The sequence below is a fragment of the Rosa chinensis genome, chromosome 4, assembly GCF_002994745.2.
Source record: "Rosa chinensis cultivar Old Blush chromosome 4, RchiOBHm-V2, whole genome shotgun sequence".
NCBI lineage: Eukaryota > Viridiplantae > Streptophyta > Magnoliopsida > Rosales > Rosaceae > Rosa > Rosa chinensis.
This window is the reverse complement of record NC_037091.1, coordinates 60,837,455-60,861,629: the sequence shown is the minus strand read 5'-3', so window position 1 is coordinate 60,861,629 and position 24,175 is coordinate 60,837,455. Positions and strand designations below refer to the sequence as shown.

Below are 24,175 nucleotides of genomic sequence, written 5' to 3'. Positions count from 1 at the left end.
TTTGTCTCTGATTTGCTCGGATCATAATTTGAATACATTTTTGTAAATGGCTCGTCATATTCTTTTCCGTTTTTTTAAGATGTGGTTGTAGCATAATGAGTATCAAGGTTTTGTTGAATAAACATTGTTGGTCTCCCATTTATTCCCATCGATGCGCAATTGGCTAGCAGCATGTTGTTTACTCTTTGTGATGGTTAGGGGTTCGATGTTTATGATTTGCTTCGAGCCTCAAAATCTCAAATCTGGACTTGCTTGTTCTAGACTATCTTCAATCTGGCATGATAAGTGGGGAGATTATTTGCCGATATCGTATTTCAATGCAATTTTGGTCTTCACATGAGTTGGCATGATTTGGTGAATCATGGTTCAACTTCTGCCGGTTTGGTGTACCGGGACTTGGACCACATTCCTATATTCTTTTTTGGTGGTTTGTTTTTTTATTTACTTTGGAGGTTTTACTTAAAGTTTTCTTTCTGCATTAATAAATTTCAGAGGTTAGCAAGGCACTTGACATAATGACATTGGCTGGGTGCTTTGAACCAATGAACCATGCTGGTGCGCACAAAGGCTTTCTTTGTTTATGTCCAACTATCCAAGTTGTGAATCGTAACATGAATAGAATAAGCAGGTTTCAACTATTCAAATGGCAGCTGATGGCTGCAATTTTGTTACCTTCGAAATGGTATTATTCCACAGCGCATTGCATCATATAAAATTCAAGTAACCACCAGTATTTGCCCCCTTTATTGGCCGCTGGTTCAACCTTCATGGGTGGACGAGCTACCCAACTTTTTGCTCTGATTGATTAAGGCTCGCATGAATACCCAATATGATTTCCTAAGACAGTAAACTTTTCTTTCACACGAGATTGTGGGATAATCTATATAAATATAGTGGACATAAAAAATAATCCTTCCAAGTCATCATGTTCCCAAGCCTGAGGAAATCCAATATAAGTCGTTCATTCAATCATGCTTTTTTTTTTTTGATCTGAAATTCATTCAATCATGCTGCAGCATAACTTTATCAACTAAACAATGCTTCAAGATATCTTATGGAATCATCACACTACTTTTGGTGGATCCATTCCTTTTGTTTTTCATGATGGTTTGTGCCTTCAACATTATCTATGCAAAAAAGCATGAGCAGTTTGATAACAACCCCAATTCAACTGTGTAATCCTTGAATGAGCATAATGTAAGCAGATAAATAGAACAGAGGTGTCTAATGCAACTTATAATATAAAGCTTAAAGAACTCTACACGGCTTTTTCGTTATTTACTTCTACGGAAAAGAAAAGTTTTCTACCAGCCTCTGAAATGCACCAATGTAGTTGGACTTTCCCTGATGAAGCCAATCCAAACTGCCTCCAACAAGCTGCAGAAGCATCAAATCATGAATATCATCTATAAAGATATATAAATGAGGAGACAGATCCAGGAAATTCATGGTTTTTGTTTCATCCCTAATATCTGCAATATTTATCTCTATTATGTTATGAAGTGGACTAAATAATTTGATTCTTCTTGCTGATGCTAGATTTTGGATGCCCATTTTAAATAAATCTTTGTAAAAGGTGCTACACAGTTCTAATACAAAAGAATATGAACAGAGTTTTAAAGTGGAAACACTCACATTGTCACTTGAATGATACTTAAGATTGCGGGAAACAGTAGAAATCCCCCTGCTCATGTTTGATTTGCAAAAAGTTTCTCTCTTGCTCCACTCTTTGAAAATGTGAAGACAATTGGAGCAAATCAAAAGTTGGTCCATTTTCAGGAGAAAGATGATACTTGTGACTGAAGCGAGCTGACTCCTGGAAAACCCTATCTGTGTGAAGTTGGAAGTCAACAGCATGACTAGAATCAGAAATCATTACTGAGTCCATCTGGTCAGTTCCCATGGAGTTTATCCTGCATGGGAAGGACCTGTTTCGTCCATATTTTTCCAAGGGTTTTACTGTGGAAGGCCGTTCATTAATTTGACCAGCACCATGATGGGTTCTCTGTATTTGCAGAGGGGTAGCCACTTGATTTCTTGCTGAATGGATTGAGCTCTGTGATTGAGCTGACAGAAGAGAGAGAGCACCCTGGTAGGTTGACGCCCCAGATGCTTTCTGGACATGTGATGCACTATCAAAAACTGAGAATTCACTTCCTGACGAAGGAACTTCTGAAGCATGTTGCTTCCCGAGGCCATGCAGTTGGAGGAAAGAGTTTGGAGGTAATGGCCTGTTTGTTATGGGTGTCACACATTGACTGTAAGTTGATTCATCTTCAGTTTTAATATGTCCATACTCGTTAGATTCTTCTGGATATAGAATGCCACCTGGAAGTATATCTGAAAAGACAAACGGTGTTCTCTTTGGCAAGGAAGTTCCAAGATATCCAATGCCTGCAAACACATACAAAACCTAGCAGTAAATATCATAGCTCATGAAGTTATCCTACCTCACAGTTACTAATATAGATTTTTAATGCACGTTCAGTATTAGTTGTTTTAACAGGCTCTCATCTATGTTGATTTGAAGGACAATATATTATTATAGGCTTATCTTCCTTCCTGAACCAAGAAAATGTATGATTAGACAGACAAATTGTATTCACCTAGAGAAACAATATCTTTGCTGGAATCAAATGCTTTAAGGAATAAATTGTTTGCACACCATTTTAATTATTACAGTCATTGTTTCTCCTTAGAAGCTCCCAAAATAAACTTTATAGAAAACTAAAAGGAACACCATTGGTGTCTGATGTAGCCTCCTCCTTTTAGCTTTAATGGATGGAATTCTTATTGAAAATGACAGAAAACAGCCTGGTCAAAAGATTCAAATGTAGTGGGACTAAAGAATAGCATAAAGTTATCTTGCTCTTACCAGGAAATTCTAGCCATAAGGTCTGTTCCATCAAAATTTATAAAACTTTATGCGGCATATATGGCCATAGCATTTTGGAAACTTAAAAAATTATCCCACTTTCCTCTAGTATCTTGATCTCTCCCATTGAGAAATCACCACAGAAAAATGTTCCAATGAGGATGTTATATCAGTAGTAGGGAGCTGAGGCATATCATACCTTGATATGACTGAAGCCACTTACGCGATTTACAATCAAAAGTATCTAGTTGAGGCTTCCTGCGGCGTTGATTGTGGCCAGCTAAGCGTCTACGACAACTGCGCTTAACATCATCGAATTCAGCCAGCAGATGAAACCTAATAACCGAAAAGATACCATTTGGTCATACTTCATTACAGTGAAAAAATTGAAATAGTATAGTAGACCTTGGTCATACTTCAAAACTATATGGAGATGAAAAGTAGAAATGGACATTCATTAGATCTATATTCATCATCAGATATTAAAGTAACAGAACGCAAGCCAAAACCTAATTTAAGGCATATTAGTTAACAAAAAGTCATATTAAGGTTAAAGAGCATTAAATATGAAGCAGAAAAGAATATCACTGTCCAAGTTGACTTGAACTTTATTCGAGTACTACTGAGGCATAGAAAAATAAACAAAAAGCAGGGAATCTTATAAATGCTTTAATAGATGAGGTTAAATATCACTGTCCATGGAATTTTTCATCCCTCACCATGCATATGAGATCCTAATCTGTGACAATTCCTAGGAGCAAATATTTAAGTGGAGTGCTGAATCTGCAAGATAACTTTCCTTGTGCCCTGTTTGAGGTGGGTGTGAAAATGCAGATTCACCTACAAGACACTTTTGTAGCTTTGTGAACTTCATGTACATGGCATGCCTCTTTTAGCATTTCACATCTCTTTCATAACATTTGGTTCCTCATGAGTCAACAAAGAAATACCTCCCTTAACTTGAAAATTAAACAACTCTTATCTGTGGATTCATTCTAGATACAAAATAAGGATAGCAATTAATCCTACCTTTTTATAATTAAATGCAGTTGATAAAGAATAGAAATTAAAAACTAACAGGCAAAACAAAGGCATAACAGATACTTAGGGACAAGAAAAGAAGCAACAACCTGCTACATTGTTGACAAAACCTCTGTTCAATGCCATTAACGATAACTATTGCAGTCTTTGAGTGAGCATCACAAACTCTATGCCTCTTATGGTACTCCTTTGAAGAGCTAAGATCCATGTTACAACCATGAACTTGGCAGGTGAGAGTCTGATAGTGTGGACCCTTTGTGCGAGCTCTCTTTGACCTCTCTTTCAGATGTTGACTATCCTGTCCATATTTGCTATCAGCCAACCTCCCTAGCTTCAAAGCAATAAGTGATGAATCCTGGCTACTAGACTCATAGACTGGACTCGAAAATTTGGAGCCAGATTCTCCTTCACCCCAAGATGAACTTGAAGTCATCAAACAAGTAGGAGAAGCTACGGTATTGTTACTAGAATCATTACAGCCCACACCAGCGACACCACTCAAGACATCCACTACTTGGTTACCATGACAAGGCTCCCTCACTGTATCAGGCAATCCCAAATCCATGAACTCCATGTTCTCAACTGATTCTTTATCGAAATTAAAGCAAGTTTTGTTATCCCATTCTAGGAATGCTTTTGTACTCCTTGCAAATGCATCAATTGGTATATCCATCTCATCAGCAAGTAAAAACCCTTTCCCTTCTGAACCGAAACTCCAAGGCTCCATGAGTATGTAACACAGAACCAAAAAGTCACAGGAATTATGCAGTGACACTAATACAGAAATGCCTACCAAAAACCACGAAAGCAAAGTAAGTTTCAATTTGCAAAGAAACCATGGGAACAGAAAAATGCAAGTAATTGTATACTAATATTATGCAAGTAAAGAAGCACATAGATGAATAGAAGTACAAAATCAATAAACACTGAGGAGACTACAGAAAAAAAGCAATAACATCAGCACTCATACAATTATGAATGCCCAAACTAAAACAAACCCATCTAATAGAAAGATTAGAACTTGAGCTCCAATGACTAAGTACCCCAAGTAACCATACTTTATTTGTTGCTGATCGAACGAAAAGAAAAGAAAAACAAGGCCTGGTTGAATTTCTCTGGTTCTTGATCCCCCAGTAAAGAACAAAGAAGAAGAAGAAAACCAAGCAAAGAAAAATGCATAGCCTGCTGCAGATTCCCACTCCATTTTGTTTTCCTCAACAACCAAACAGAGCCTTTGCAATAAAACTTCATCACCCATAAACATTATATAGTATATACAGACTACAGAGGAACATTCATAGCTTAAACTTAAACTAACATAAACCCAGATAACAGAATCACTTGTTCCACTGACTTTCACATTCGAACCTCCATAAAAGAGATTGAAATGTATTTGGAAGCTCAAAGAACAAGAAGCAGATAAAAGATTACATCTTTAAAAGAAGCAAAAACAAACGAATACCCATTTGAAGAACAAACATAAAAACTATGACCAAAAATGGCCACTGAACAGTTAAGGAGGGAAATAGGCTGTTAAAAACATACCCAATTCTCTCTTGCTCGTTTTCTCGGGAACCAAACCCAATATCCCAACGGAAAAAGACAGCTGAAGAAGAAAAAAGAGAGTGACTTGATGAAAATGAAGAAGAAAGAGTGAACTTTTTTTCTTTCTTTCAGGTATTGTATGTTTGGTGAGGTAGAAGCAGGCACAGAGTGTGTGATGAATAAGTCAGAGAAGATTTGCCACACCCACGACGACTCTGTCCGAAAAAGCAAGTCGAGGTCTTTGTTTTGTAGCTTTTGAGAGGGCAAAGCCGAAATTACAATTGTGTACACATCTTCTGCATCTTATTACAGAGACAAAGTGGATTGGAGGCTCTTGCTTCATCAGTTTTCTCCAAACAAATGAGTTAGAGTTTAGAAAGGTAACAAGCTCAATTACTTTGTCACCATCAATCACCCTTTGGGTACTTTGCTTTTGAGTTACCTAATAAGTAGTTACTTTTGTTTCAATCAAAAACTAATGGTTCCTTCATTTCCATGAAGGTATCTTGGGCAGGCTTGTCCACTCATTCGAAAGCCTTCTTTTAAAAAATTAATACTCATTTAATACATTAATGTGCGGTAAATTGACGCATCATGCTTATACTATTTGATATGTGTAATACTGAAATTACTCTTAAGACATAAATCGTTATATATGTGGTAATTTTGTTATTGGACAATCAGATCATGAGTACGCCTAATTAAATTGTTAGGCAAACTCAATGATATAATTGCCTTTACTAAAAATCTTGATAGAATGACAGCCATGCATGTTGCTGTACTAGTTTGTGAAGCAAAACATGCCTTGCTATTTATCTGCAAATGTTGGTACCATCTTTGACGCATCTAAATTAGTGGGTCTTAAGGATTTGAAAAATTTGTCGGGATGTTAAGTTTGTGAAGCAAAATATGTCTTACTATTTATATGCAAATATTGGTACTATCTTTAACACATCTAGATTAGTCTTTCTTAAGCATCGGAGAAATTTCTCTAATGGATGTTAAGATGTTTACATATACACCCTTCATTGTAACCTAGTTTTCTTTTGAATTCAAAACATTGCTAGCTAGCTTCCAACTGTGGGAGAGAGAACCAGTGAGCAACGACAAGAGAAGAACCCAGACAACCCAGTTTGCCACTTGTGTGTGTGGGTGGGGCGACACGTGTCCCCTGTGAGTAGTCTGCAAAAGCTGAAACACAGAAGGAAGGGTTATGCTCCGGCGGGGAGTGACCTGCCAACTGCCACCTGTCGATGGATGGATGGAGCCAATTTTGCTAGCTAGCTAGGGATTGATTGGTTCCGACATTTCCGTTCACCTTGTTTTTGGTGTGTGATCCACAAAGATATGCACCCATCGATGCGTAGCTGTCACACATATATGCAGTTGGATGTGTGAATAATTAGATTGTGGAAGAATAAACGAGACCGAACGTTTTACGGTGCTCCGCACTATATATATTTCAAGATAGGGGAGATATAGAATCGTTCGACTACAAACTGTATGTGACGTGCGGAGACAAAAATACAGTGAACATTATGATACGTGTGTGAGTTCTATGTTCCTTCCACATCAAGTCAGATCCATCTCCATCTCCATCTTCAAATCCAAAGTAAAATTTGATGAATAAAATAGTTGTGGTGAATAATTGAGTTGTGGAAGGAGAAACTAAACAAAAAGTTTTAAAGTGTTCCGTTAAATATTCCAATCCGAAGCTAAAAACTCTTTTAACTACAAACTTATATATTGTGTTCGAATCAACAAGCTAATTCAGAAATACTAAACAAATTAACAAAGTGTTTGGTTTTTTTCCTGAGTGAGTGTAGAGAGTAGAGACAAACAAGTAGCGAGCATGGTGATCATGCTATCATGCATACGTGTCCCTATGAATATGGGCCTTTAGGAATATCATGGTTGTTTGTCTTTATCTCCATATTATCTCCAAATCCAAGCAAGATTTGAGGAATGTCATGGTTGCAGGCTTTGCACCCAAATGACTTCTTACTCGATGAACACTCATTTGTGCCCCCAAGGAAAAAGAGTAAGTGCCAATAAAGATCAAGTGCAACACTTTGTTACACAAGACATGACAATAAAGAACATACTGAAAAATAAATTTGGTTTTGTGAACTTTTTCCTCAATACTGAATTGCTCGATCAGTTTAATATGGAATTCAGAGATGTATGTTTGTGTGAACGCCCTCGCCTATTTTACTAGTTTTTTTACTCAATACACTTCCAAGCTAGTAAAAGGGTTTATTCTCAAAAAAAAAAAAAACTAGTAAAAGGGTTAAATGCTCTGCAGGACATAGTTTCCCAACCCTCCGTTTAATTCTGCAGCTGCAGACCTCCTTCAACCTATTCAGCTCCCCCGGCCGCCTATGGAACTGGTAGAGCCTCCCAAGGTGGATAGGGTGTATTGCTAGCAAGAATATGCAGCTACTAAGATATAGGCCAACTCAAAAAGGCCAGTAAAAAAATACAAGATTTGGGCCAACAATCCAAACACCCCGGCCCAAACTCAAAAAACAGCCCAACAACTACGCCCAAACAAGAAATGACATCAAATTCACAAATCGCACCCTAACCCTCATCAGATACCTTGATTACTTGATGAAATTAGTGTTAAAATTCACTCATCAAATTAAGATGGTTTAATCAGTGATCAGAATCCACTCAAGTAAAAAACCCATTTGTTAATGTTCTTTATTTGTTGCCTGTTATAATGATGACCCAATAGTTGCTATCCCAGGGGTGTGTTTGTGTGTTTGATCCCATTTCTAACTTGACCATATATTTGTAAGTCTCTATGACTACCTGAAGTCTTGAATCCTCTTTTTAAATCCTCTCCCAATGTTGTCTGCTACTGATTCATATTCTGGTTGTACTTGGTTGTCATTCTTAATATCATACCTGATATGATGTTTAATTTGCTGTTGCGCCATGTCCAAGTCACAATAAGTTTCATCCTGGGAGTGGGTGAGACTCCTGCTCTTGTTTCCTAAATGAGGACCAACCATAAAACTTGTTTGATCCTTATGATCTGGTCCAAAGTTGTGGTTACTTGTGGAATACTAGCTCGTGATTAGTCTGTGCTTAATTCTAGCTTGATAACAGAAACATTCCCTGCATTTGGCCATGGATATATCCAAGACATATATAGTTGGCTCTGGTTTGATGGGAACCATAGAGGAACCTCCCACATGTTGGAATAAATTAAAGAAGGTTGTTGTCTCTGCTTTGGTTTACCAGAAGTTGTGGCAGATCAACACAAAGTCGAGAACTCCACGCCGAAAGGTATGCATATTCATGTTTCCACTAGAGATTTTTTTAATGGGTGTTAGGGTTATTTGGCAGAGATAATGTTTGGTGTTCTGCTTGATCGCGTGTCTATACATTGTTCCTGTCCATTTTCATTAGTTTGGTTCTGTGCTGGGTTCTTAGACTGGTCTCTTGTGTTGAATGTTGGTTGAATGTGAAGTACTAGTTAGCTTAATATTGTAATAGCTTGATATACAATATTGCCTCATATTCTATTTGACTTCACAGATTATGGTTAAGTACGTACTCATTGTCTAACATTCTATCGAAGTTACACCCATCGCCAACTTATTTCCTGCAAACTTATCTATCTATATGTAAGTAGAGTCTCAATCTTGGAGTAGTAAATGGACTAGTAAATGTGATGAGAATAGCTTTATTAAATGTGGCATGAAGAAGTTGCGCCAGGGTGGATTTGATATTTGGGATAGTGCCATTATAGTGAAAAGAAGGTTAATGGGAGCTGGAGATCTCACTTTGCAGATTCCTTTTATAAAAGGAAGGAGATCATATTTGATTTGCACAGGGAAAAGCAGGTCATTTCTTTCTTGTTGATATTTCAGGGTCTGTGGGCTTAGTAATTAATAACATCAACATCAATTAGTAATAAGTTAATTTGGACCCCCAATACCACCCATTCTGGTAGTTACAGAACTTAAATCCATGCCTGTGTTTGTTTACATCATTGCTCAGTTTTCAGTAGGTTATCCAAAACCAAAAGGATCACGGTTCATGATTGATGATATTTAAGTCCAAGTTTTCTACTTTCTTTTTCAGTATGCTTAACAATAAGTGATGCAGCCTTCAAAATTGGCAATTTCATGTGGTTCAATTCCTTGTGTTTGAAGCTGCAGCCACATCAATCAATTGAGTCTGTTAGAGGCCAATTTTCAGACCACTCCAATTTGTTTGTACTAACTAGTGTAAGATTGATGGTAGAGACCAGTCATTCGTATAGCGACAGCAATAGCTCACCCAACTTGATATCATTTGCATTAAATTGACTTCGCATACCGTTGTCATTGACCACCTCTATGGCTGGGCTTAGATGTTTAGTATGTATACGCTTTTGGGTCTTTCAATTCTGTGGATGGTTTGCATCATTACCAAAAGTAGGGCTGCGCATGGGCCGGGTCCTATTAAAATTTTGCTGGGCTCGGGACCGGCCCTTTTTTTACGGTTCAGGCCCAAAGCCATTTTTGCAACCAACAAGGACCGACCTGTTTCATTTCGGGCCGGGCTTTCGGGCCCAAATACTTGTTTTATGCAATTATACGAAAATCCAACTGTCGGATCCTTATTCCGAAAAATTATAAAAATGGCCTGGTTGAAAAAAAAAAAAAAAAATTGGGGAACCCGCATGGGTAATGGGAAACCCCGCCGCCGCACCTGTGATGGGGAACCCCGCCCCCACCCCCGCTTGACAAATGTGGGGAAAACCCACGGGTACCCCGCCTCCGCCCCCCGTTTGCCCATTCCTACTCACTTTCTTCAATCAAGAAAACCAAGGACATGAATTTACAATACTACAATATGAATCAAAACGTTATGAGAGTCTAAATCAATCAGAATTCTTCTCAGTACACCAAGAACGTAAAATTACTTCCTTCATATTTCAACATAAACTACATCAACATTCAAAATCAAAACATGCATCAAACAATCAATAAAAGCAATCATCGATCCGTTGAATCAAAGCCACCAGTTATAGACCTCAAATCTTGAATTTGGGTGGTGCTCGGAATCTGCAATTTCAGAGAGAAATTACAGATTTGAGAATTAGGTCCGTATCTTCTGCAAAAACCCAATCTTGCGATCGTCGGTGAGCTTGAAATCGAGGCGTCATAGGTGTGCTGGCCGTACGTATCTCTGTAACTTGATCTTAGGATCGTCGACGAGCTTGAAATCGAGGTCGAAGCCTCGAGATTGGAGGGTCTTGAAGAAGAGCGAATGTGAGGATTTGATGGCGAGGTCGTCTAGTAGAAGAGGAAGATCGGAAGAAGTAAAGAGGAGGAGGAAGAAGAAAGAACTGAAGGAGAAGGAGAGAGTATTTTTTTGAGGAGGAGGAGGAGGAGAGAGTATTGACGCGTGGGGAGAAGAATAAGGAGTTAAGGAGAATAAAATAATAAATAAATAAATAATAATGGTATATACGGGCCTAACGGTTTTGTTTTTTTTTTTTTAAAACACCAGGCTCGGGCCCAGACTGAATCATTTTGCTTGAAAATTTTTAAGGCCCAGACCGTACGGGCCGGGTTATGATGGGTCGGGCCGGTCTTCCGGGCTAAAATGCCCAGCCCTAACCAAAAGAATATAGAAAGATCTTTTTTTCTTTTCCTTCTTTTTGGCTCGAATAGTCTTGATTTGTAGTTTCCAGAGTTAACAGCTCAAAGATTTGCAAGACGAACTGATTACTTTGGCTTAATCTGTACAGAATCTAGAGATATTGTTTCTAATAGTGATCATAATAGGCCTCATCATTTAGCACTTCGACCCTAAGCCTGCCCTAAACCCGCCCTACCCGTAGGGCCGAAGCCCGACCCGGCCCTACCATTTCTCAAATAGGGTAGGGTAAGGGTCATGCAAATGAAGCCTGGCCCTAAAATTTATATATTATTTTTATTATTTTCTATTACATAGGCTTTGTTTACTTTAACTATTATTTTCCTTGTTACACAACAATTAATATTGATAGATTTAGAGAGATAGTTAATTAAATATAACCACCTTAACTAAATTAATAAATGTTATAAGTTAATTTCTATATATATATGTGTGTGTGTGTGTATTAAATATGATCAACAAAAACAATGAGTCTTGTATTACCTATATAATGATTGAGCCACATTTTGAGGAAAAAAAAATAATGTTTTTTTTTTTTTTTATACAAAATAAGGCCCTTTTCGGCCCATTTGGCCCTATTCGGAAGGTCTGCCCTAGCAAATCGGGCTTTTCGGGCGGGTAAGAGTTAACATATTTAAACCCCGGCCTGACCCTACCCAGCCCTAAATTTTGTCCCGGCCCGACCCTAAGCCCTAAAATTTAGGGTAGGGCCGGCCCTAACCCGGCCCATGATGACCCCTAGATCATAATATGAAATAATGCTTGATTGCCTTTTTGTTGTCGATTATTTTGATTAGAAAGGATTTGTGTTAAATAACATGATCAATGGCTTAATTATTTGAGGTTAGCGTGACAGAAAGGTAGGAGAGGTAAGGTGCTAGTACGGATCTTAAACTTTTATGCTTTTCCCATGCATCCATGCCTCCATGGAATCAAATCAGATAAGTACCAATTCATTCCTCGCATATATTTGTACACCCCACTACAAAAAACCTACCTGTTGCTCCCCACTACACAAGGCATAACCCGTTACATGTTATGTATATGGCGGATCTAGCGTGGACATACTGAAAAGACACGATTTGTACGTAGCTTTACTCATTTGGTATTATATGATTGAATCGTTTATTTTTTAGGTTTCTCTACAATGATTATATCGGCAAAACATTAGCTAATTAGAAGAATTTTTGCTTTTCTAAATTGCGGAGATGGTTTGTTAAACAACTAATAAATTTTTTATTTGTCCAATTTTTGTATGAGTAAATTTAGTTAAGAGGTGAGAATACACATTATAAAATAGATAAAGTGCGGACTTTGTATTCTTTTGAGCTACCTTGCAGTCATTTCGTAACTAGCTAGAACAAGTCATTGTGGAGATAAAAGAACCTGTGTCAACTAAATTTTGGTTTTATTTTGATTCGACCATTTTAAGATTGTGGCATTCCACAGACAAGTAGACCATTGTTTCCAGGTTGGCCGAATTTGATGATTGGAATTGTGCTGACAATAACTATCACATAAAAAAGGATGGTAAGAAATTATTTTACCCACTTTTTTTTTTATCTGAATAATTCTTGCAAAAGAATTTCAATCTAATACATGGTGGTAGATGTTCCAAAAAATTGAAATTTACAACGATCTAGTATCTGCACTGCATTTTGTGCAGATTTTGCCACGGCTGTTCAACGATATAACACCACCGTTCGAACAGCCTGTGCAATTAGGCCGTGGTGATCCGCAGTGCAGACATCTGACGCATGTAAGACTGATAACTATAAACGTACACATGTTTAATGGAAAAATTGACATGATTGTGTCCAAACTCATAATCGAAAAGTAAGACACATTGCAGGTCACATGGTATGATATGATGATCGTGCCATACTTCTCCAGAAAAGTATAATCCAGTGGAAAATTTCAAGGATCATATCATACATGCATGCCTATCAAGTCTAGTCAAGCCAATCCACCAAACTGGTGCTAGTACTGGAAATTCTGATTATATAGCTCCAAACTAATTACTAGTAAAAAAGCAAAAGACAAACAAACATTCCCAACTGTATATACAGAGAAAAGCACTGCGAGAACTTTCCCAGAAGATAAAGAAGAGGAATAAAAAAAGAAAAAAAAAAAAAGGAAAGTCAGGAAATGTAATTCACTTCCGTGTCGACCACAATATCCATGCATGCATCCAACATAAATTTATATGATCATATCCCATACTGCAAATTAACAATGAAATAATACACGGTACTAAAGCTTATGTGACTATGAGCCTATGAGGCATTTGCAATCGGGGTTCCTCTGATATTCTTGATGCTATCCACGTTGGTAGTTTCATACACAGGCAAACCGCTTGAGTAGTAGCCCCCCAAGTCATAGTTCTGCAACTCGAAAAGATCGGAGCTCGAATCACTTTCTGCACCATCATCATCATCATCATCAACCACCTCACTCAGCCTCTTCAACAATCCCTTGTTGTGATCCTGATCTATTGAATTCTTGTACTTCTCCGACAACGACAGCCGGTTGTTGTATTTGAATTTCTCGTCCAACCAGTTTAGCTCTCTGTTTGATGAAACTTTCTCATCCAAGAGTGTAGATTTTGCATGTGACAGAACACTATGCTTGGACAAATTGGACACCACTTGCTGCTGCGGCTTGTGATCTGAGTAACTTCTCCAATCTTTGTAGCTCTTGGCCGTTGCGATTTGTGCACCGTAAGGAGGAGGTGTTCTGAAGCCAGAGCTTGAAGATGAGTATATGGACTTGGCATCGGTGGTGGTAGTAGTACTCGAGCTTCGAAAATGGCTAATGCTGCTTCTTCTTCTTCTCCTCCCACCTGGACTCTCCTCCTCGTCTTTCATAGACTGCGTGGTACTGGATTTTGATTTCTTCTTCTTGGTACCTGATTGATTGAAAAGTGAATTCAAGAAGCTAGCTAGTCTCCCACCTGGAGAGCTTGGCTGCTTGTATTTGATCTTTTCTTTCACATTCTGCTTCTGATCCACCGCATGGTGATGATGATGATGATGATGAAGCTGTTGATCAAGCACGTTTCGGATTGGCATGTCAAGACTAATTCTGCCTCCTCTCCATGACGATCTATCTTCTTTCATCATCATCGTCGGAGCTTCGTTGTAGCCAGAGAAATACCGTGCAGCTTCGAACACGTCCAGCTCCCCGGAGTCGTTCCTCCGGTGGAAGGATTTCTTGTGTACCTTCTCACCCGGGTCTGCAGGTCCTGCAATGGATGACATGGTTCAACAATGACCTTGAAATGAAGTGATATCTCACGGGGGATGATGGGTTTTTATGGGAGAGATGGGTAGAGCATAAAAGGAGGGTTTTGTGAGATTGTGGAGAGATTGATGGGTTTGAACTTTGGAATGATTGTGAGTAGTGGGAACTTTGCTTTAAAATAATCAAATGCTGTGTCTAGCTATAGCAATAATAATATTATATCATGAAGGTTTTTCCCATGGAAGAGTCGCAATTTGATTTGATGTGGATTTGTGCTTTAGTACTGATAGAAGAGATGAGTGGGGTACTAGTAATACTACAAGGGAAACAAAGCTTTATGGCTTTATGGATATATACATAAGCTGTATCTATATATACATATCCTTCACAGTTAGTTATATCTTGCCAAACTAATATGAAACTGAACCAGAGGTAGAGGTAGAGAGGGAGATGAAAATGGTGGTGGGGAAGAGCAAGGAGCTGTGTTGCCTTGGATTCTAGGGCTTCTAGTGTTTGAAGAATTGAAGGTGGGAATCAGCTCTCAAGTAGTGGGGTGCTGGCTATGGGGCTATAGGCATGTACTGCTTGCTGACTTTTTACCAACAGATATCATTATGGATCTGGAGAATTTGGTGGATGCTACACCCACCTAGCCTTTTGTGAGCTTTGAAGTCACTCTTCAATAAAAATAAAACAGAAAACATAAATGAGCTTGACCGGTCAAGACTATTCATGTTTTTTTGTCTTATATTTCCACTATTGAGCTTGACCAGTCAGATACTGTTCACAAAATGTCACGACTAGTCAAGTTTTTAGTCAAGAACTCGACTAAAAACTTGACTAGTCGTGACATTTTGTAAACAGTATCTGACTAGTCAAGCTCAATAGTGGAAATACAAGGCAAAAAAACAGTGAATAGTCTTGACCGGTCAAGCTCAACGGGTGAACTTGCTCTTATATTCTAGCCAAGTGATCAAAAGATTGGTTATGGCCCAGTAATATCTGCCACGCCTCCTCCTTTTTGGGGAGGAGTTTTACTTTTTACTTTCAAGGTTCAGCTACAAATAGGATGATCTGATTAGAGAATGGTTTTACTACTACAAGTCGACTTCATATATAGCAAGGTTTATTGATCAGATTTGAAATATGGGTGAAACTCGGTCAAAGCTCTAAAGGGTTAAGGGCTTTGTTACATATTTATCATAGTGCAGAATTCAGAAATAACATAGTTGCATCACAACGATAGACTCCTAAATTTGTTTCATGCACTTAAAATGTGTTTAACAATAGAACTATGCAGTTGATCGATGACTTCCATATTGTGAAATTGATCGGTAGTTTTTTGTTGTTCTTGGAGAGACAAGTATCTTCAGTTTTTTAGGGGTAAGATTGATATCCCCTCCAGCCTTTCTTGATGTATTCATTTTCTTCTATTTTTCAATAAATTTACATCATGACGTCTAAATTACCAAAAACAAAAAGGAATATCTATCAATTTTTCACGTGTATATAACTAAGGTTAGCATTTTCTTCATACACCGAGTTTGGATTATTCTGTTTTTTTCTTGTGGAGGAATAATGTTATGATAAATTTTATATCGACTCATCAAACATGAAAGCTGTTATATATCTTCACAGTCTGCATTCTGGTCTCCATTTTACTAACCGCAGGATTTGTCATCAAAATCAATATACAATCATTTAACACCTTGTAACAAAAAAATGACTAGACAAGCTTCTCTTTATTTGAACTTATAGAAACTAGTCTCATTGCCCAAAAAAAAAAACTAGTCTGAAACCATTCTGGTGTCACTGGTGTGTAATCTATTGTCAAAGTCCCACCAAGGAAAAAAAAAAAAAAATATTGTGGAGTAGCCTTTTGATACGTAAAGAGCTAGACATGAATAGCTTTCATATATTTCTCTTTTCTCCTTTTGAACTCCTTTGGTTTAGTCAATTGATTTGGCCCATAAAAACACAGTGCACAACGCAGTCCCCCATTCCTTGGTGTTTGGGGTAGCCAGCAGTACGTGCGTGTGGTTGCGAACACACGTGCGAAGGCTTGGACTGTACATTTGCATGATGTCAGTATCCATCATTTACGACCAACTTCGATATATCCATTACCGAGGCTAGGATGATCTTGATGTGTAGCAGAGAGAAGTGCGTTTACCCCATCACATGGTTTGCCATCCATGCAATTAGGGTTAGTTCAATAAGGAAGTAACCGGATTAAATTGACGATCTTTTATCCCGACAACATTTAGGATTCCTCAAACAATGTATAACATTTCATCTTCATCTAATCAATAATTGAATCAAGCATTTCTTATTATTTTCATATCCGTCTTTTTGTATTAATTTTCTCAATAGTACTTTAGAATTTCATCCAATCACATTACTCTAAAATTGAACGAACAAATAAATAAATTTTAGGGCTAAATACTGGTTACTACCATGTGGTTTAGGTCCAAAATCAATTCAGTCTCTGGACTTCTAATTTCATCAAAAACACCCCCGTACTTTCAATTTTAATCTAATATGTCCAATTTGTTAATCTTCAGTTGTGGGTTCCAGTTATAATTGGGTTATTTGTTTTAAAAAAAATTATTGATAGATTTCTAATAGTGAGACTCACTCCTAAACTGACTATGCATACTACCTCAACATCACATCATAAAACATAGGTCCCATATATGCCACGTCAGCAAGTTAACGGACTCAATTAACGGAAAACTAACAGATTGGATCTATTAGATCAAATTGAAAGTGCATGGGTGTTTTTGATGAAATTAGAAGTTCAATGACTGAATATTTAGACCCAAACTACAGGATAATAATCAGTATTTAGCCCTAAATTTTAAAGTAACATATTTATGGAGATAAACACTCTGTAATTATAGAAAAACACTCGGTATCAAACCCTAAATTCACTGCAACTTTGAAACCACATATTGAAACCACATTATGTTAATTTGGAACTAAGCACAGAATTAGTATCAAATACAAATATCACAATCGAACTCTGCAACTAGTTTGTAGGGAAACTCATCAGGAAGAAGAAGAAGAAGAAGAAGAAGAGAGAGAGAGAGAAGGATCATTATTTGATGGGCAGTTGGGCACCGTGACCAAACTTTCCCCAAGGTGTTTACCCTAAAAAATCAATGGTCACAGAAGAATAAGGCAATGGCAATACATCATGACCCCAATGACTCAAAAGGATAATGAACTCCTCGATAATGTTCTTTCTTATCTTGTTGAAACGTAGCTTCATCACCTTAATACGGCTATTTATTAAGAGCACGCACAGCATGCCCTATATATCGATCATTTGCCAAAGCAAACCCAGTTGATCTGGTCAAATATGTTTTATATATAAACAAGGATCAAAATCACAGACGTACAATTTCCAGATGATAGAACTTAATTTTATATATACCGCCCCATATCTAAGGTCTACGATTGGACTGCCACACAAAAATGGTATGCATATTAGGATGAGAATGGTACGGTGGTGCGTCAATGGGTCGATAAACATATGCTTGTCGCCACTCACTCACATTTTGCCAAAGAAATGCTGCATCTGCATATTCTCTCAGCCAATCCTGTACAATCATGTTAGATTTATGTTGAACATGTTCAGTAGCTTTCTTTGGTTGTGCACCATGCATTCCAAAAGTTAACTTCCATGGTCTTCGTTTTCCCATCAGTCCCATCTCTCTCTCTCTCTCTCAAGCTTGCCCTATGCTTCAGGTCTTGTAATCCTTTTCAGTGCGTACGACTTTTTTTGTTAACTTCGTCCATATGCGTCTTTCCATTTAGCTAATTTCTGCCGATTTGGTCGTCAGATGGTGAAAACGGTAGTCGCATCATGAGATATTTACTCTAACTTAATTATAAACCTTCGATAATGATAATATCTTATTTGATCCTATGGGTTAGCTTCGTAGGTATGTGTTTCTTTTAGTTTGAGAATTAAATTCGGTCTTGTGTTTATTTTTGGTAACAAATGAAGCCTCCATGCGCATTTTATATATACTTCTCTTTTCACAAAACCAAACTCACACTAAATTGACGGAAATTAATGACTCCAATCGGAATCATATCGGTGACAACAAATTGGCCGGATTAATTGGTTCGGAAGGTAAAACAAATAGATTAACAATAGATAACTAAACAGTTAACACCCAAAATTAAGTATCCACTTACAGTAGATGGGAAGTACATGCATGCAACAAAATAAAAGTATTAACCCTAATTCTGTTGAGACTCTTAAGATAACCCCCTCAGCCGATTCGAAACTCGGGGAACAGCGGCCCCAATTCTTTTGTGATTGCAACGACAGTATGGGACAGGACCTTAAGATGTCCCCTAGCCTAGTCTCACCCAATATCTAGGCCACAGTATCGATCTAGAATGAGTGTACCGAATTGCTGGCAAGCAATATCCTCAGTCGTCAAGTATCTGGGCTGGGGTGTTCTCAATCAATTCTTGGGTTACCAGCTATATTCTCAGCTAAAGAGAAGAAAAAAGCGTTCTAGATAAGATAAGAGTGGATATATATGCATGCATTTTCTTCCATGTGGGATGTGCTCTTGTAAGCTAACAACCTGAATCCCACTATAGAGGAATGAATATTTATTATATTGGATTTTGACCATTTACATTAATTCTATGGACTTTTTTCCTCCTTACACCATCCATTTATTTTTGTTGTCACTTACTTATAAAGACTCTAATACGGTCTTCCCTAATACCTAATTAGGTTTTTAAATTTTTTTTTTTAAAGACTATTTTGCCCTGACTCTTTATTACATAGAGGGAGAGAGAGAAAATGGAAGAGAGAGAAGTTATATGAGACTTCACCGGAGTCCGGTGACCTGCTACCAGTCATCGGACTTCTCTAAAAACCTAACCGGAGGTTCCCAAAAAGGTCGTCAGAGATCTCATAGGTCACCGGAGAGGTTTTTTTTAAAGACTATTTTGCCCTCACTCTTTTATTACATAGAGGGAGAGAGAGAAAATGGAAGAGAGAGAAGTCATATGAGACTTCATCGGAGTCCGGTGACCTGCTGCCACCCATCGGACTTCTCTAAAAACCTAACCGGAGGTTCCCAAAAAGGTCGTCGGAGATCTCATAGGTCACCGGAGAGGTTTATTCCCCCCCCCCCCCCCCCCCCCCCAAAATAAACCCTTATTGCCCCCATCAGACCTTTATTGGGAGGCCATAAAAGTTTATGAAACCTCGTCAGATGTCCCTAAAAAGGTCGTCGGAGATCCCATAGAGAGACGGAAAGGTTTATTGCCCCCCAATAAACTTTTCGGTCGCTGAAATGGAAACTAATCTCCCTAAAATTAGATAAATAAAACTTTGAGTACGAAAAAAAAGAGGAGATCGATTACATCAATTCAAAACATTCATTGTCCCCCAATAGACCTTTATTGCCCCCTCAAATATGGATATTAAGGGATATTAATATCGATTTCTTTTTTCTCCTATATAACAAATATGGATATTAATCAAACCTGCAATATTTGACCTAAAAACATTGATTTGGGCACCCAGAAAATACTCTGAGCACCCATGTCTTCTCCCTTCTTAAGAAATGGAATGATTCAATCTAGCTACTTTGCTTTGGATCCATTTTGCAGATCAAGCTACTGCCCATTAACACCACCGCCGCCTTGCATTTTTTTTTTCAGGTTAAAATTAGGTGGTTCTAGTTGGACATCCAATTTTTTTCAATTATTAATAGATTTTGTCAAGTCATATGAAAAGACAAATAAGGACAAAGAGAGAAAAATGAAAAAAAAAAAAAAATACTCTTCTTACCTCCCCAAATATAACATTCAATTTAATTGTTTTTTCCTTTTTCCGGAATTTCCTTATATTGCCATATAGTTTTATAATTTACCTAAAACAATTAAGTAAAAATAATAATTTCTATACATGGTCCATCATTTAATACAAAACTAAATTCAAAAATATCTGATTTGGAATGTTCTTAAACTAAATTAATTGAACACTATGATATAGTTATTACTCAATCTTCCAATCCAAAACCCTTGAAATCATTCTTTTAGCAAATTCAAAGCGATTCTAGCAACATATCAAGATCAATAACCAACCCTCTAATTAATTTTGGTGGAGGAGAGACATACTCATAAGAGAGCAATATGATATGATTTTAATTCCTCATTCTTCTTCTCGTGGTTGAAGATAGAGATAAAAAGTAAGAGTAACAGATTATTGTATCTCATGTTCAAGGGTGTTTTGGTAAAAATAAGGAGGTCTACTTAGCTTTTCAAGTATTATAAAAAGTAAATTAGAGGTGTACTAAGTATAAGAGGTCCAAATACCAAATTTGGAGGTCCAACTAGAACCACCCTTAAAATTATGAGCTCTGTACATGTAGAAAAAGAGACGAGGCCTGAGCCGGCTGCTCTGCCTCTGCCGCCTTCAAGCTCCGATCTCTGTCCTCCTCCTCCATCCTCTTCACCTTCAACTCCAATGACATTAACACACAAGAGACACATACAAACACACACTCTCAGATCTCCAAGAACATTGAAACGACGACGTCTCACAGTCAGATCTCAATCAAAGAGGGACGGCGAGAATTTTTACACGATCGAAATGTTGCAACAGTGGAGCTCGCGCCGGAGCCTGTGGAGCTCGTCAACCATAAACTCTAGGCCAACGTCGTCGCGCGATTCAGTGTTGTTGACAAGGAAAAAAAAGGGTGAAAATTATATGCACATATCTATATATGTTTGTATATATGAACCTTCTTAATGAAATGATGGGATAAGACCCAGCCACTATGGTGAGAAGAAGAATTATGGGTGAATAGCTCCAAGTGGTCTTCTTTTGATCATAATCAAGAATTTCTAGTGGGTCTCATTTCAAAAAGAAAGGACTCTAGCTTTGAGATTAACAAGGAGGAGTCAAACCCCGTTGAAAATTTAAGGTGGGTCAACTACAAATCTTGCATTTGAAAGTAACACTGATCATCCAAATATTTCAAATACATTTTGGCTTATCCACCGAATGAGATTGGCTCCACCTCTTGGAAATTCAAGATAAGAATTGTGGCAACTCATAACTCAGCCACGTTGAAAACAAAGAAGTTAGCAAGCTTAATCTTCACGCAGAGATATGGAGACTGTTTCTCAAGTTTCAAATTTGAAACTTATAGTTTCAAGTCAAATTCAAAGATTGAAGATATCCTTATCTCGAGCTGACCAGGGCTGCTTATAAAAAGCAAGCACGTTCTCTACAGGGAGGAGGGGATCAGAGGAGAGAAGAAGATGTTATAGAGCAGAAGAAGAAAAGAAATACAGAGAGGAGGAGACGCACAGAGAAGAAAAGCAATCTGCAGGTATACATTAATAAAGTAATATGGGGTTCACATCCAAAACCAATTGGCAATGGATAGAGTGGCCCAAACCCTTATAAACCCATAGGCAAGGTCCCATTTTTCCCATGTGGGATGTATATATATTCTCAACACGCCCCCGCACGTGTGGCGAATTTTCAAGCCATACACGTTGACAACTTGAGTGACGTGGAGCCTGTGTGACCGTTAGGCATGCACACGTGGGTAACCCGCTCTGATACCATGATAAAGTAATCTGGGGTTCACATCCAAAACTAATTGGCAATGGATGGAGTGGCCCAAACCCTTATAAACCCATAGGCAATGTCCCATTTTTCCCATGTGGGATGTATATATATTCTCAATCGCCAATTGGTTTGGATGTGGGAAAAATGGGACCTTGCCTATGGGTTTATAAGGGTTTGGGCCACTCCATCCATTGCCAATTGGTTTTGGATGTGAACCTCAGATTACTTTATCATGGTATCAGAGCGGGTTACCCACGTGTGCATGCCTAACGGCCACACGGGCTCCACGTCACCCAAGTTGTCAACGTGTATGGCTTGAAAATTCACCACACGTGCGGGGACGTGTTGAGAATATATATACATTCCACATGGGAAAAATGGGACCTTGGTTATGGGTTTATAAGGGTTTGGGCCACTCCATCCATTGCCAATTGGTTTTGAATGTAAACCCCAAATTACTTTATCATACATATGCCTTCCCTGTGATACCGCATCTCCAATTGATGCTCGTATGTCTTATGGCCCTTTAACACTCTAATAGGCTGTTCATGAATGACCACAACTATTAGAGTCTTCCTATACCAGTCAAGACGACGTTGTTGCTATTCTTAAATGCTTGAGCATTGAAATAAGAATGGTTGTTTATGAATAGCCAAGTTTCATGCTCAAAACTCCTCTGACATGGTGCTGCTCCTCCAAGAGTTATTGTATAAAATGGTTGTTCATGAACAGCCATTAAAGTGCTAAAAGCTCCCTCCAAAATGAAGCTATCATGGTCGTCCTACCAAAACTTACGAGAACTGAGGTCGTTCATGAATACGACCAAAGTTTTCTCCGTGATCGACCAACGCTTTTAGTTAATCGTTATTTGAAGTTGACAAGAAGTTGTTGCTTATGATGACTCCACAAAGTGAACAAATCTGCAGTCAAGTGGTTTTTGCTCCAACTGATACATATGAGTTAAAAAAAATACCAAAACTGGAAAGAGAATAAATATCTCGACATCAAAATGGGATTCTCGTTGATTAATTACTAAATGGCTGCAGAAAAGCAATACAAACGGCTGGACCATTTGGTATTTTAATTACCAACATTTTTGGTCATATAAATCAAATCAAGCCACTGCAGTCACCTAGTCACAATAATGGGAAGCAAAAGAAGACAACACACGGTGGCATTAATCAAACAAATGAAGATGGCAACAAGCACTTTGAGAAACAATATAGTCTGTAGTTGAATACCTACACACGCCAAAACAAAAGCTACACCTAAACATGAGGTTTGCATTAATTAAAGAAGCTTGCCTATTACATGAAAGTTGGGTGCAGCATGTCTCTTTTTGAAGCGGTGGTGCAATGCAAGATTACTGGTGCAAACAAACTAAACTAATGAAAAACAAGATGTTTCATTAATTTTAATTTGAAGACCAGCATGGTGGAAAAGTCTTCGGCCATCCCGGTGTATTAGGCCTCCTCGAATACAACTGGAAGCAAGCTTATCTCATATATCCAGTTCAAAAATAAATGATTAGACGCTTCACCAATATTGCATGTCCATTGAAAGTAACACGAGTCACTGGGCCTCCTAAAAATAAAAAGGGGAAGCAAGCTCATCAACAGAGGTTTACTGCAAATTCCGAGCCCGAAAGTTCGATTTGTCGAAAATAAAAGTAGGGACTCGGCATGAAAACTCAACTCTTCGCAATGGGTGTTCAGATCACTTTTTGAGCCTGGGCCCAACTGAATTTGTTCGTCAACATGTAAAGGGACAACACAAAAAACCCATTTCCAGGCCCATTACAATGTTCGGGATTTTGGGTGCCCAAAGTAGATCAACAGGCACTCTACGACTTGGATGTCTGCAAAAGAAATACATTTGACGGGTTCAAAATACATACACCCGTCGAGCCCAAAAGTTGGTATAAAACTAGACATAGAAATTCATGTGAACTACAACGGTTTGATCCCTATTCAAGGGTATGTAGGCAATCTAGCGACCCACTAGATGCAACCGCAAGTCCAAACAGAATCCCTGACTCTACTAGTCAAATTCATCCAATCTGAATCCCTGACCTCACCAGTCAAATTCATCCAAACACCAGAAAGCACAGACACAAATTGAATCCCTGGTTCACTCACACCAAATTCGTCCAAACACTATTCTCATTCCAAAAAAGCAAT

General features: G+C 38.2%; 2 protein-coding genes across 3 annotated transcripts; both read right to left on the bottom strand.

Moving 5' to 3' along the window:
* Window positions 1–1,052: 1,052 nt before the first annotated feature.
* LOC112196084 (squamosa promoter-binding-like protein 6) lies at window positions 1,053–5,675 on the bottom strand. Of its 2 annotated transcripts, none has more exons than XM_024336382.2 (5): window positions 5,462–5,675; window positions 4,006–4,705; window positions 3,099–3,211; window positions 1,636–2,394; window positions 1,053–1,377 (listed from the first exon to the last, which is right to left on the bottom strand). In XM_024336382.2, the coding sequence occupies exons 2-4, from the start codon at window positions 4,641–4,643 to the stop codon at window positions 1,655–1,657; spliced, it is 1,491 nt and encodes a 496-aa protein (XP_024192150.1). In that variant the 5' UTR covers window positions 4,644–4,705; window positions 5,462–5,675; the 3' UTR covers window positions 1,053–1,377; window positions 1,636–1,654. The 2 variants fall into 2 exon arrangements, with proteins under 2 accessions (XP_024192150.1, XP_024192149.1); XM_024336381.2 differs by having other exon boundaries at window positions 3,075–3,211; window positions 5,462–5,674.
* A 7,514-nt stretch (window positions 5,676–13,189) lies between these two features.
* On the bottom strand, window positions 13,190–14,862 carry LOC112196064 (protein BIG GRAIN 1-like E). The gene has a single exon (XM_024336346.2). The coding sequence runs from the start codon at window positions 14,383–14,385 to the stop codon at window positions 13,402–13,404; it is 984 nt and encodes a 327-aa protein (XP_024192114.1). The 5' UTR covers window positions 14,386–14,862; the 3' UTR covers window positions 13,190–13,401.
* Window positions 14,863–24,175: the final 9,313 nt, after the last annotated feature.

Bases quoted from the DNA above. Each gene is read 5' to 3' on its own strand.
- LOC112196064 (XM_024336346.2), bottom strand. From the start codon at position 14,385: ATGTCATCCATTGCAGGACCTGCAGACCCGGGTGAGAAGGTACACAAG.
- LOC112196084 (XM_024336381.2), bottom strand. From the start codon at position 4,643: ATGGAGCCTTGGAGTTTCGGTTCAGAAGGGAAAGGGTTTTTACTTGCT. The intron at 3,212-4,005 runs GTTGTTGCTTCT...TTCGGTTATTAG, and splicing joins TTTTGTCAACAATGTAGCAG to GTTTCATCTGCTGGCTGAAT. The intron at 2,395-3,074 runs GTATGATATGCC...ATGTGTTTGCAG, and splicing joins GTGGCTTCAGTCATATCAAG to GCATTGGATATCTTGGAACT.